This window comes from Gastrolobium bilobum, unplaced genomic scaffold (assembly GCF_033153095.1).
Source record: "Gastrolobium bilobum isolate Gb01-03AN ecotype WA unplaced genomic scaffold, APGP_CSIRO_Gbil_v1 utg3862, whole genome shotgun sequence".
In the NCBI taxonomy this organism is placed as follows: Eukaryota; Viridiplantae; Streptophyta; class Magnoliopsida; order Fabales; family Fabaceae; genus Gastrolobium; species Gastrolobium bilobum.
Genome location: NW_026898147.1, coordinates 107,529 through 121,759, shown reverse-complemented (window position 1 = coordinate 121,759; position 14,231 = coordinate 107,529). Strand labels below are relative to the sequence as shown.

At 34.2% G+C, this 14,231-nt stretch overlaps 1 protein-coding gene across 5 annotated transcripts; it reads left to right on the top strand.

The window, feature by feature from the left end:
- Nucleotides 1-7,339: 7,339 nt before the first annotated feature.
- Nucleotides 7,340-13,106, top strand: LOC133313227 (probable protein phosphatase 2C 40). Of its 5 annotated transcripts, none has more exons than XM_061514563.1 (4): nt 7,340-7,633; nt 10,964-12,142; nt 12,375-12,639; nt 12,738-13,106. In XM_061514563.1, the coding sequence occupies exons 2-4, from the start codon at nt 10,967-10,969 to the stop codon at nt 12,863-12,865; spliced, it is 1,569 nt and encodes a 522-aa protein (XP_061370547.1). In that variant the 5' UTR covers nt 7,340-7,633; nt 10,964-10,966; the 3' UTR covers nt 12,866-13,106. The 5 variants fall into 5 exon arrangements, with proteins under 5 accessions (XP_061370547.1, XP_061370548.1, XP_061370546.1 ...); XM_061514564.1 differs by lacking the exon at nt 7,340-7,633 and having other exon boundaries at nt 9,189-11,605; nt 11,687-12,142; XM_061514562.1 differs by lacking the exon at nt 7,340-7,633 and adding an exon at nt 9,191-9,472 and having other exon boundaries at nt 9,722-12,142.
- The last annotated feature ends 1,125 nt before the right edge of the window (nt 13,107-14,231 follow it).

Sequence of the window (14,231 nt, the reverse complement as noted above, 5' to 3'; positions counted from 1 at the left end):
CATTGATTCTTGAAGCGGTCGGGCGTTACATTTACGATATTAAGCTATATCCGCGGTCGGGCGTTACATTTACGATATTAAGCTATATCTATATCCCCACACTCTCTGTCTGCCCCCCTTCTCTATTTCTATCTTTCAGTATTCTGTTTTACACTTGTGTACTAACACATGCAAACATTTGGACGCACACATTTTAGATACTTGCATGTATTAACTGACAAAATTGGTTCTGTTATCGCACTTCATAGCTAATTTGTTTTAGTATTGTAATCATTTCTTTGTTTGTTGAGCTGATGTTTGCTGCCTCTGTATGTGGTGCAGGCTCTAAAGTTTATTGAATGAACCTTGTTGTTGGGGGCTTGAGGCATTATTAAGTATATGAGTTTTGCCTTTCCACAATCTGGAAAATCAAGCGCATTTTACTTCCTTTGGAATAACTCCTGCACCTAATGAGACCCAACCTGCATTTCGTCTAGATGAGTTAGAACGGCTCTGAACCATCCTTGATTATCTGAGTAAGCCATCTGATACTAGTGCTTTGGCTTTGACTGGTATGAGCCCCAAAACTCATTCTTTCCTTTCTTCATGTAATGATTTTAAACATTCCTGGGTTGTTGATTCTGGTGTTACTGATCATATGGCTTGTTGTGCTAACTCCTTTGCTTCTTATCATCCTACCATTGGAACTCATACTATAGCCATAGCTGATGGCTCACATACATCAGTTGCGGGTTCTGGTGACATAAACTTACAGCAGTCCTTACATCTTAAAGATGCTCTTCATGTTCCTAAACTCTCCACGAATCTTCTTTCTATTCATAAAATTACAAAAGATCTTAATTGTACTGTAACCTTCTTCCCCACCCATTGTGTTTTTCAGGATCTCGCCACGGGGAAGACGATTGGTAGTGCTAAAGAGCAAGGTGAGCTGTACTATCTGGTGTCACAATCTCCCGCAAATAAAGTAACAGATCACATCTTGATGTCTCATGGTCAATCAACTGCTGATTCTTTGATTTGGCTTCATCATAAGCGCTTGGGACATCCTCCATTTGGTTTACGCAAGTCTTTATTTCTGTCATTGTTTTTATCTAAGCCTGTTGAGTCTTTTCATTGTGATGTTTGTGAGTTTGCTAAGCATCATCGTGTGTCTTTTCCTTCTAGTAGTACTAAGAGTGTTGAACCTTTTGATCTTATTCTTTCTGATGTTTGGGGTCCTTCTAAAGTCCCTCATGCTTCTGGAAATAGATGGTTTGTTTCTTTTATTGATGATTGCACTCGTGTAACTTGGGTTTACTTAATGCATGAAAAGTCTGAGGTACCACATCTGTTCTTTCAATTTTATAAAATGGTTGAGACCTAATTTGGTAGAAAAATCAAGAGACTAAGAACAGATAATGGTACTGAATATGTTAATCACAGTTTTTCCCAATTTATACGAAATCAAGGTATGATTCATGAACTTACTTGTGTAGACACCCCTCAACAAAATGGGGTTGCTGAAAGAAAAAATCGTCATCTTCTTGAAGTTGCTCGTGCCTTACTGTTTCAAACACATGTACCCAAATGCTATTGGGGAGATGCCATTCTTACTGCAGTGTTCTTGATCAACCGTCTACCCACTCGGGTTCTCGATCATGTAAGTCCTATTCACTCCATGACTTCTTTTTTTCCTTCTGTTCCAACTTTGCAAAGTCTTCTTCCTCGAGTGTTTGGGTGTGTTGTCTTTGTTCATATTCATAAACAACATCGCAGTAAGTTGGATTCTAGGGCTCTTAAATGTGTCTTCCTTGGATATGCTCCTGATAAGAAGGGCTACAAGTGTTATCACCCTGGTAGTCGGAAATTTTGTTTCTATGGATGTTACATTTCAGGAATCTGAGTCCTTTTTCCAAGGTCCTCATCTTCAGGGGGAGAATAATTCACTAGAAGACTCATCACCTTCCTTCTTTGAATTTGAATCTTCAGTGTCTACTCCTTCACCTGAGTCAGTGTCTCTTCCTCTTGTTCCTGTTCCCAATGTGTCTATATCTGATCCTCCTGTGACTGATCCTCCTATGACTGATACACAGCCCACATTGCCTCAGCAGCAACCTCAATCGTCTGAACCACTGGTAAGTCCTGAATCTCATATTTCTGATCATGATACTTCTGATGACTTACCCATTACTACTGATTCTGATGATTTACCCATTGCTCTTAAAAAAAGGAAAAAGATCATGTCCCAAGAAATCTTGTTCCTCTTGTACTCAATACCCTATCTCCCATTTTGTTTCCTCTGCTAATCTGTCTGTGCAGCACAAAAGCTTTGTTTCAGCACTAGACTCTATTGCAATCCCAAAATCAGTACATGAAGCCTTGAAAGATGGGAATTGGGCTCAAGCCATGCAAGAGGAGATGAATGCATTGGAGAAAAATAAAACATGGGAGGTTATTGATAGACCTACTGGAAAGAAAGCAGTAGGGTGCAGATGAGTTTATGCCCTGAAATATAATTCTGATGGAACTCTTGAGAGTTACAAAGCTCGATTAGTTGCCAAAGGTTACTCTCAAACCTATGGCATTGATCATGAAGAAACATTTGCTCCAGTTGCAAAGATGAATACGGTGAGAGTTTTGTTATCCCTTGCTGCCCATTACAATTGGGATATAAACCAATTTGATGTGAAGAATGCTTTCCTCAATGGTGAGTTAGAAGAAGAAGTCTACATGAAAATTCCGCCTGGTTTTGATTCTGTGAAGGGAGAAAATAAAGTTTGTAAATTAAAAAAGGCCTTGTATGGGTTGAAGCAGTCACCTCGTGCCTGGTTTGGAAAGTTTACTAAGGTTATGATGACCTTAGGATATAAACAAAGTCAAGGAGATCACACTCTTTTTTTCAAGCACTCCCAAAATGGGAAGCTTACTGTGCTCCTTGTATATGTTGATGATATTATTATCACAGGTGATGATTTTGTGGAGAGACAGATTCTGCAAACACGGCTTGCCTCTGAGTTTGAAGTCAAAGACCTTGTGAAACTGAGATATTTCCTAGGGATAGAAGTAGCTCATTCGAGCAAAGGAATCTTTATCAGCCAGAGGAAATATGTTCTTGATCTTCTCAAAGAAGCAGGAAAGCTCGGGTGTAAACCCTCTAATACTCCTATTGAGCAGAATCACAAGATGTGCTATGAAGAGGAGAGTCCTCCAGTTGATAAAGGACAATATCAACGGCTAGTTGGGAAATTAATATATTTGGCCCATACCAGACCAGACTTAGCTTATGTTGTTAGTGTTGTCAGTCAGTTTATGCACGATCCAAAGGAGAAACATATGCAGGAAGTAGAGAGAATTCTTCAGTATCTGAAAGGTACTCCTGGTAAAGGGTTGTTATTCTGACGTGATGGCAATCTATCTTTAGAAGTCTACACAAATGCTGATTATGCTGGATCCGTGACTGACCGTCGTTCTACCACTGGTTATTGCAGGTTTCTTTGTGGTAACTTGGTGACATGGAGAAGTAAGAAACAAGATGTGGTCGCCAGATCAAGTGCAGAAGCTGAATTTCGAGCTATGGCTCAAGGCATTTGTGAGTTACTGTGGCTGAAAATTGTACTTGATGATCTAAAAATAAAATGTGAGGGACCTATGAAGCTGCCATGTGATAATAAGTCCTCTATTTGTATAGCTCATAATCCAGTTCAACATGATCGGACTAAACATATTGAGGTCGACCGTCATTTCATCAAAGAGAAACTTGATAGCGGATTGATTACCACTCCATACATTCCCACTGGGCGTCAATTAGCTGATCTATTGACAAAGGAGCTTCCTTCAGATAGATTTCAAGAACTTGCTAGCAAGCTGAGAATGATACATATTTATTCCTCAGCTTGAGGGGGAGTGTTGTAAATAGTAATTATGTAGTCATTTATTAGTAATTATGTAGTCATTTATTTGTATTTATTTAGTTCGTTACTTGTATATTGGGCCAAGCCCATTAGGTCAAAATTAGGTCAAGAAGTTTCTATAAATAGAGACCCCTATGTACAGATTCAAAAAAAAACATCAATAATATTTCATAACCCTTTTTCAAGTTATATATATATATATATATATATATATATATATATATATATATATATATATATATATATATATATATGTGAGAAAAATATTTCTACAGCCACTTTAGATAAGATTATCTACAGCTATCCTTTTTAACTAAGTATGACCGATCATACTTAGTTATAACAATAAAGTTGTTCTTTTTTTTCTTTCTCCTCAGACACTGTTGACTGAAGTGGCGGAGTTCTCTCTCCTCAGACACTATTGACTGACGTGGCGGAGAGAGAAAAAATAATTTCTATGTATGAATGGTCATACTTAGTTAAAAAGGAGTAGCTGTAGAGAACTTTATCTAAAGTGACTGTCGAAATATATATATATATATATATATATATATATATATATATATATATATATTAGAGGAGAGATATTCTAACTACAAAAATTTCTCACTACCAACTTACTACATATCTAATCACCATTAGATTAATATTTTCTCTCTCTTCAAAACTTTTTAACATTTTCTCTCTTTGATTCAATGGTGATGTGATGGGCAGTAAATTAGTAGTGAGAATTTTTGATAGTTAGAATATCCTCACTCTATATAGTATACTTAATACCATTTTAAACTTATTACCTGATTGATTACTGTTTGATTAATTTGAATTTAATGATTAAAAAATGAGAAAAATTAACTGCCGTGGGTTATTTATGTGCATGAATGAAGCTTCTCGTATAATACTACGATTATTTTAATTGTAACCACACATTATTTAGAATTTACCTATTGAGTTACACAAAAAATAAAATCAAATTTATTCATAATAATGGAGTTCGACTGATAAAATTTGGAGATTTGTCATATACCCATTTTTTTTAAGGATATTTGAATTTAATGTTGATTATTAAATATTTATTTATTATTTCTTAATTAGATATTTTATAAGTATTGTTCTGTAATCATTTTTTTTTAAATATTATTGCGACTACAATGTCATTTAAATAATTATTTTTTTAATGATTTTTTTTTTGAGATATTCCAATCGATTTATTGTTTCGGGACGGGTCCCAAAATTAAGGCTTTAAATTTAACTTGTATACTACTATACTTAATCTTGTTAAAAATAATTTATTAATTATTTATTATATTCAATAAATATTTAAACATTTATAATAATATCACTAACTAATAAATATTAAGAACTCCCCAAAGAGAACTAATAACTTCCAAAAAAATGTATCTATAAATAGTTGTGGACATCTATGAATTTATAATAGTACAGGTAGCATCATTGCGTCAAAAAACAATGACAGGAACGAATCTCAAAATTTTGTATAATTTTTCTTTTCTTGAGCATTGTATTTTTGGTTGGTGACCTTTATTTTAAGCTTACCTCTTCAGATACTAATAGCAGAACAAAAAAGGGTAATGATACAGCAACAGCCAACAGCATCCTATTCCATGACATTGATGATTCGTTGAAGTTTTATCATATTAAATTACCAAAAAAAAAAAAAAAAAAAAAGTAATGATAGAGATCGCTCTATGCCTACTATACTGATACCTATGTTGTCAACTCTTTATCAAATGATTATATTTAACAAATTATCAAATATCTAATCTAATCTAATTTATTTAATACTTTTAAAATATCTAATCTTTTAGAATATCATTTGTTTTAGAAATAGCTATTTTATTTTTCATTTAAAAACTTTCAAAAACATTAATTTTTTCAAAATTTTATTATTATCTCTTGATATTTTCATCAAGTGAATAAAATAAGAAATTATTAAAGTGAAATAATAAGTTAGTTAAACGTAATTAATTTTTTTAAAAGTTAGTGAAATTTTAATGGTTTCTTAATATTTATATAAAAATATTAAATAAATAATATTTTAAAATTAATGGAATTCTATTATATAAAGTAGACAAATATTAAAGAGTATCTTACGACCTATGTTGCACCGACGTCGACACGAAACACATGATATGACACGACATGATACTTTGACACGATAATTCTAAAAAATATTAAATTTTGACACGTTAGGACACGTTTTGATATATATAATATTTTTAATTTATGCAGTTTATATTATATTTAGTATTCAATAATTTAACAAAAAAATAAAGCTAAACTTATAGTACCCATCATTTTTGCAAAGAAACATAAGATATTCCAAATATTTATATTAAATTCAATAAAATCATAATCGTAATCTAACGAATCTAATAGTTAGAACTCAAAATGCAACGCAACATTACCTTTGAACCTTTTTTGAGTCCTTGCAACGAGTATTGGAGTGTCGGTAAGTGTCGGAATGTCGGTGAATGTCGAAAAGTGTCAGACACGACACGTCAGGATTTTTGAAATGTCGATGCTTCATCGCTTACGAGAGTCGTTAATAAAGTCCTATAAAAAAAGTTTTTTGTGTGGTTTGGGATAAAATAAGATTTTTATACGTGGGCCTTATGTCACTTGTTCTCTAAAATATTAAACTCATTTCATTCGTCAGACTATAGTTAATTTATCTCTTCATATAACTGATATACAATAATCACAGTCGACTACATATTTACCGATTACCTTAATGTGTACATATTTAATGATGTTCCATTTTTAAAATTTTTAAATTTTAAATTTAAATAAACTTCCTATCTTATCGTCTTTATTCACAAATGTATTTTGTTAAAAATATTCTTAAAATTATAAATAATATTTATTTATGTTATAATAAAAAAATTAATTATATATTTATATTTATCTGGAGTATGATATGTTATACATGTGAATGTTTGGATTGACTTTTTTCATAAAAATTTATTATTTTTACGTTTTTTCAAAAGAATTTTAAAAAATATTATTTTTCATAATTTATTGGTTACTCAGTCCAAACTTTATCAGTTAAATAAATTTTTAATGTAATCTTAAACAGAAAAATATTTTTGCCTACAGTTATTTGCATTTACTCCTAAAATAACATTGTTTTGGTGTTGAAATATTTAAAAGTTATAATTTTAAAATAAATTAAAATTATAAAAACACATTGATTCAGCCATTTTGGGCTCAATGCAGATAACTTATCTACAACTGCAGACAAAATAAACCCAATCTTAAAATTAAATTTGAAAACTTAAATTTTTTTATATTTTATTTTTTGAAAAAAAAAAGTCAAACAAACTTTTGTTTGTAATTTTTTATTTTTTGTTATAACTATAAGCATTGGAGTGTGAATGAAAGCCAAGAAAACCGGGTTTTGTTTAGTTTAGACCGAAATGTGAGCCATGAAATTCAACTATTTTCCTCAAAAAATGGAAGAGATTGTTTCTGTTCTCTACCATCCGAATTTTCTAACCGTGTCTCCTTTCCACACAGATTCTCCACTAACAAACCTTCTTCTCTTCTCTTCTTCCCTTTCTCCTTTTGTTATGCACCCTCACTTCTTCTTCTTCTACCTTCTTTGAGCCTTCTCTCTCTCTCTCTCTCTCTCTCTCTCTCTCTCTCTATACTTGTGTGTGTGTGTAGTTGCATTCTGAGCTCGTTGACTCTCTGTTGGGTCTGCTTGGCTTGTTGAGGATCTATTGGTAAGTGGGCTTTCTTTTTTTTTTTTTTTTTTTTTTTTTTTTTTTATGTTCTGTGTTTCCTATGTCATCTCTGTGTCTTTGTCTCTGGTGGGTTTCGGTTATTTCACGAAAAGAAAAATAAAATTTTTGGCTTTTTGCTGTAATTTTAATAAAAAACAATGTGCAATTAGAATTCCAAGTAAAAGTTTTGATTTTTGTTTTGTTTTGTTTAATTAGGTGAAAGTATTACTGAATTGGAACTGATGCAAAATGCGCGTTTGGTAATGGTTTCTCATTAAGTTTCCTAAGTTTTTTAGATTTAGTTATTTAGACTCTTACATTAAGTGCCAATGGTTAGGTATTGTGATAATTGTCATTTGTCAAAGTCAATGAAGCTTGAGTGAGAGAGATAGAGATTGTAAGCAAGCAAACAAGCTAGCCCATTGAGTTTTATGTGTTTTTAGAATTTGGGTTCTCCTTTTTTCTTTTTAATGGAAACTTTTTGGTTGATTCATAATAATCAATTGATGTCCTTCCTTCCTTCCTTCCTCTTTTCTTTTGTTTTGGGGGGGGGGGGGCTTGGTGAGAAGGACTAGCCTAAAGAAACTCCTGGAATCTTTACCTTGAAAAGAATTTGGTCTTTTTTTGTTGGAGAGATGTTTGGCATTCAGCTGCTTGGCCTTTTTTAATGATATTTTGCTAATAGGTGTTTAAACGTAGTGTCTTCAATGTTAAAGGCTATGGTGATTGGCATGTACCTTCTTTTCACTGTTAAGACTAAGGGGATTGCCATGTATCTTCTTTTCTTCTAGAGTTCTCTTATGTTGGTTTAGGAGGATATCTAATCGGCTATGCTTTTGTTACTTTCATTATAACCTTCCCCCTCCCTACAAGAATAAGAAAGAAGGAATTTTGGCAAAGAACCTATTCTTAAATAGTGTAGCTTAGTTGAACTAGTCTAGAAGGAAAAGCCATTATATGCAAATATTGACAGAGATGATCTATGAGGTTGAATATGTGTATCCTACAATGTTGATATTGAAGCTAATATTATTTGACACTTCAATTTTTATTTTAAAGAATTTCTTTTCCCATTCAAATTATTATAAATAATTTGTGCTATCATCATGATTTAGATCATGACATTGTTTTCCTTGTCGTATGTTATGAACCTTCCTTATATTCTAACACTTGAGATACTCTTAGGTGGGCCTCAGAATATAAGATGTTCTATCCTAGGATAGTTTTAAAGAACAAAAATATAAATATCTCAAGACCTCTTATTAAAATGCTAGACACTCATTTGTGCAATTTTATAATTTCCCCTTCAAATATGTTATCTTATCATACATTTAAGCCAACACTGATACTGTGAAATTTTCAGCCAAATGTCTATAAGTTTTAAGTCTATCATGTTTGATTCGAGCCATCCATTCCAATGCTCGAAAATTTCACTTCCAATTGGCTATATTGTTTGAATGCCATTTGGTTTTCTTCTAAAAGTGAGTAAACAAGGGTGTGCTGATAGTTTTACTGTAACTTCTCAGGAAGTGTGCGAGTGAGGAAAAAGCACACTGAAAAGTCTCGTGTTAGTATGTGGGGATAGTCATTGATTCTTGAAGCGGCCGGGCGTTACAAGTGGTATCAAAGCAGGGCCTCTCTCCCAGTACGGTGTGGTTCGAGGACGAACCAGGCGGAAGCTGGTGGGCATGTAACATCCCAAGCGCTGACGAGGGCTGGAAGTGATCGCCGGTGCAAAGAGGCACGGACAAGGAGCGGCTCCTGACAGGCTTCCAGTGGGGGGTTACATGAATGAATTGAATCGACACCCGAAAGAGAGAAATTCCAAAGACTGTGCAGGTATGAGACTGCACAGTTTGGGATAGCTTATAAGAATTAATTGGTACTACCTATACTAACAAGTTGCATCTACTTTTCGGTAGCCCGGAACGGAAGAACTCCATAGTTAAGCGTGCTTGACTTGGGGCAATTCTGGGATGGGTGACCTCCTGGGAAGTTCTCCCAGGAAGTGTGTGAGTGAGGACAAAGCATGCTGAAAAGTATCGTGTTAGTGTGTGGGGACAGTCGTTGATTCTTGCAAGTTGTCAGGTGTTACAAGTGGTATCAGAGCAGCGCCTCTCATCCAGTACGGTGTGGTTCGAGGACGAACTAGGCGGAAACTAGTGGGCATGTAACATCCCGGGCGCTGACTAGGGCAGGGAGTGATTGCTGGTGCGCAAGGGCACGAACAAGGAGCTGCTCCTGGCAGGCTTCTAGCGACGGGGGTACACGAATGAATCGAATCAACACCCGAAAGAGAGGGATTCCAGAGACTGTGCTAGTATGGGACGGTATAGTTGAGAATAGATTATAAGAATTAATTGGTACTACCTATACTAACAAGATACATCTGCTTTTCGGTAGCCCGGTACGGAAGAACTCCACAGTTAAGCGTGCTTGACTTGGAGCAATTCTGGGATGGGTGACCTCCTGGGAAGTTTTCGCGGGAAGTGTACGAGTGAGGAAAAAGCACACTGAAAAGTCTCGTGTTAGTATGTGGGGATAGCCATTGATTCTTGAAGCGGTCGGGCGTTACATTTACGATATTAAGCTATATCCGCGGTCGGGCGTTACATTTACGATATTAAGCTATATCTATATCCCCACACTCTCTGTCTGCCCCCCTTCTCTATTTCTATCTTTCAGTATTCTGTTTTACACTTGTGTACTAACACATGCAAACATTTGGACGCACACATTTTAGATACTTGCATGTATTAACTGACAAAATTGGTTCTGTTATCGCACTTCATAGCTAATTTGTTTTAGTATTGTAATCATTTCTTTGTTTGTTGAGCTGATGTTTGCTGCCTCTGTATGTGGTGCAGGCTCTAAAGTTTATTGAATGAACCTTGTTGTTGGGGGCTTGGGGCATTATTAAGTATATGAGTTTTGCCTTTCCACAATCTGGAAAATCTTTCATTCAAGTATTCTATATGATAAAATGGCCATTATCTAGTAGATAATTTTTTATAAATATATATTGATTATAACTCAGAGGACAAACCTGGAGCAGTGATAAAGCTGCTCCATGGTGACTGAGAGGTCACGGTTTTGAATCCATGAAATAGCCTATTTGCAAAAATGAAAGGGTAAAACTGTGTATAAGGATTTGACTCACGGCCCTCACCCCTATTCTTAGAAGTTGGTTTTCATGGGAAGTGATTTTTTATATATTGATTAAATATATTTTGGTACAGTTCAATTACATTTCATATGTTGCTGAAAGTTCTCATTTAGACATATTTACCAGTGATATTGACAGTATTGGGAATGGATTTTTTAAACCAGGAGATGAGCATGCTTAGTCCTGAAGGTGAACTTAAAATTAGTTTTGGATATCAATGCAATAGTGATGGAGCTATCCCTTGCAAGGTTGCCAATGGCTACACAATCCTTCCTGAAGTACGTAGAACAAGCAGTTTTTCTTGCTTGTCTGGTGCTGCCGTAAGTGCAAATGCTACACTAGCCAACACAAATATCTGCAATGGAGTGATAGGAGAAGAAATCCTTCCTAGTTTGGACTCTCCTAATTCTTTTCGTAGGGTACCCTCTTCGCCAAGTTTTCCGAAGTTGGACATACTATCATCTTCTCTTCACAGTAATATGTCAAACCTCAGTTGCAGCCCATCCACTCCAAGTAGTATGCTTGAATATGACCCATGTACATTAAAATCCACGAGTGCTCCTTCCAGAAGTGAAAGTTTTCTTAATGCTATGGAAGTACAAGTAGCAGGAGGAGCTGCTGGTGAAGATAGAGTTCAAGCAGTTTGTTCTGAGGAAAATGGGTGGCTCTTCTGTGCAATTTATGATGGCTTTAATGGGAGAGATGCAGCTGACTTCCTGGCTGGTACCCTTTATGACACTTTCATATCTTATTTTAATATGTTATGTTGGGATTTGGAATCAGATTCCACCAAAGCTTCTAACAATGTGGGTTTGGGTGGATCCTTTCAATACAAGTTGGATGATGGTCTTATTCTTCATGAGCATCAATCTTCGTCAAGATTTGAGGGAGACAACAATTCTAGTCTGAACATTAGTCCACCTGCCAAGTCAGAAACATCATGTAAATCATTTTCGCATGCGGTACTTGATAGCCTCCAACATGTGCTTAGTCAGGTTGAGAATGATTTCTTGTACATGGTCGAGCAGGAAATGGAGGAACGTCCAGATTTAGTTTCTGTTGGATCTTGTGTTTTGCTTGTGCTTCTTCATGGGAATGATTTGTATACACTTAATCTAGGGGACAGCAGAGCAGTATTGGCAACATGTGGCACAGATGACAGACTGAATGGGATTGAGAGCTTGAAAGCTATCCAGCTTACAGATAGTCATACCCTTGACAATGAAGCTGAAAGAGCTCAACTTCTAGCCAATCATCCTGATGATCCTAAAACCATTGTAGCAGGGAGAGTGAAAGGAAAACTGAAGGTTACGCGTGCTTTGGGAGTTGGCTACTTGAAAAAGGTTGGTATTCTTTTTTATATTTTAACCTATAAGTTTCCTAAAGATTTGGCATAGTTAAGAAAAAAAGGTAATTATTATAAACCTATACTGATATCCAAGCTACTAATGGTGAGTGGATGGAAGTGTTATGCATTTTCTGAGTTTGATGGTTTATAAACCCAATTATTGCAAAGAGAAAAATATTTGTGTTGCCAAACAAATAGACTTGAATTGTTTCTTTTGCCCCATGCAGAAAAATCTTAATGATGCTTTGATGGGAATCCTTCGAGTTTCTGATCTTAAAAGCCCGCCATATATTTCAACTGATCCATCACTGAATGTGCATAGAATCTCAAATTCTGATCGATTTGTTATAATCGGGAGTGATGGTTTATTTGACTTCTTCAGCAATGATGAAGCAGTGAAGCTTGTAGAGTCTTATATGTTGAACAACCCTTTTGGTGATCCAGCAAAGTTTCTTGTTGAACAACTAGTAGCAAGAGCAGCTGATTCTGCAGGTCATTTTTCAAGATCTCATGCTAAATTTAATTTTATTTGCATGAATATAAATTTGATGGTTGTTTCATTATGTGTTACTTAAGTGATTCTCTTGCAGGTTTCAGCATGGAAGAGTTGATGAATATTCCTGCTGGTAGGAGGAGAAAGTACCATGATGATGTAACCGTAATTGTGATCATTCTAGGGATGAATCAACGTACTTCAAAGGCATCAATTTGCATCTAAAGATTGACCAAAGAAAATTTGCATATGAAGCTTTTAAGTGGACACCTTGGTCAAGTAGTATTCTATAGTTTTAAAGTTATGATAGTCAAAGTGTACATATGACATTTTAGAACTAAGAACCATTAAGTTCCTTTGGTATTTAAGAATTTTATTTGAACACAAGAAATGTAGAAAATGCATTTGTTATGGTCTTGATGTATCTTATTGGCAACATTTGCCATCGCATACACTGTTAGATGTTTTCCTTGTATATAATATATATCAATGAAATTTAGCTTTTATAATGTGAAATATAGATAAACTACTCTATACTTTATTTGCAAGTAAAATACATTATAATGGGAATTAAAATATTTCAATAAAGAATATAATTGTTACTTTAAATACTTTTATTACGAGTTGATCTACTTTATGTTTGAATTGCGAAAGGAGCTAGAAGAAGTACATGAAAAGATGTAGAAGAATCTAAATTTAAGCATGAAAAAGAAAGTGCTTCACTTTTTGCCTTTTAGAGCTTACGTGGGTCGTATAAATATAATTTCCAGGTTTTGCAACGTTCTTTTTATAGTTATTGCCGGGAAATGATGAAATATTTTTAAGCTTACTTTATCTTAAAAGTTTCAATGGAATTTTATTTGGTTAATAAAATTCTTACGAGACAAAATTTATATTTAAGTAATTAATGTCTTTACGTAGCCCCACCATCTTCAAAAGTGTGAAGTATTATAAAATTCTTCCATGAAAGTATATGAATTTTCAATTTTACATACTTTTTAATTAGTTTCGGATAAGTATAACCCTTAAATGTTATTTTTCTGTGGAGCTGTTCTTTTTCACTTTAATGAAAGCTTGTTTATTTCTCTAAGCATAATTTTTTTTTTTTTTTTTTAAATCTTCTTGGGCTTCAGGTTTCTGATTGATGATGGTCTTCTTCCTTTAGTAACTTTACACTTTATTTCATAGATATTCATAATGGTTGAGGTACGCAAGCAGATTGACTCACGTGGGCATGGTAGTTAAAAACTAGTTTTAAAATTGTGTTTTTATGTTTTTACAAAAAAAATTCATAAAAAAAATTTCATCAATATTTCAAATGCTTTTACTTTTTTTATGATTTTTTATTACAATTTTATGTTTTATAATTTTTTATCCCTCTTCCGTTTTTAAATAAAAACTCTGGGTGCTTTAACAAAACGAAATATGCAAAGAACATAAAAGTTGGACTCAAGCGTCATCATTATAGAAATATGAATTTGTATCCTAATAATTGTAAGACCCGACAATGTAACTTTTACTCGAATTTAGAAATTATTCAATGATAGGGGTATGATATTTATGAAAAAGAGTTGTATAGCATCACTATAAT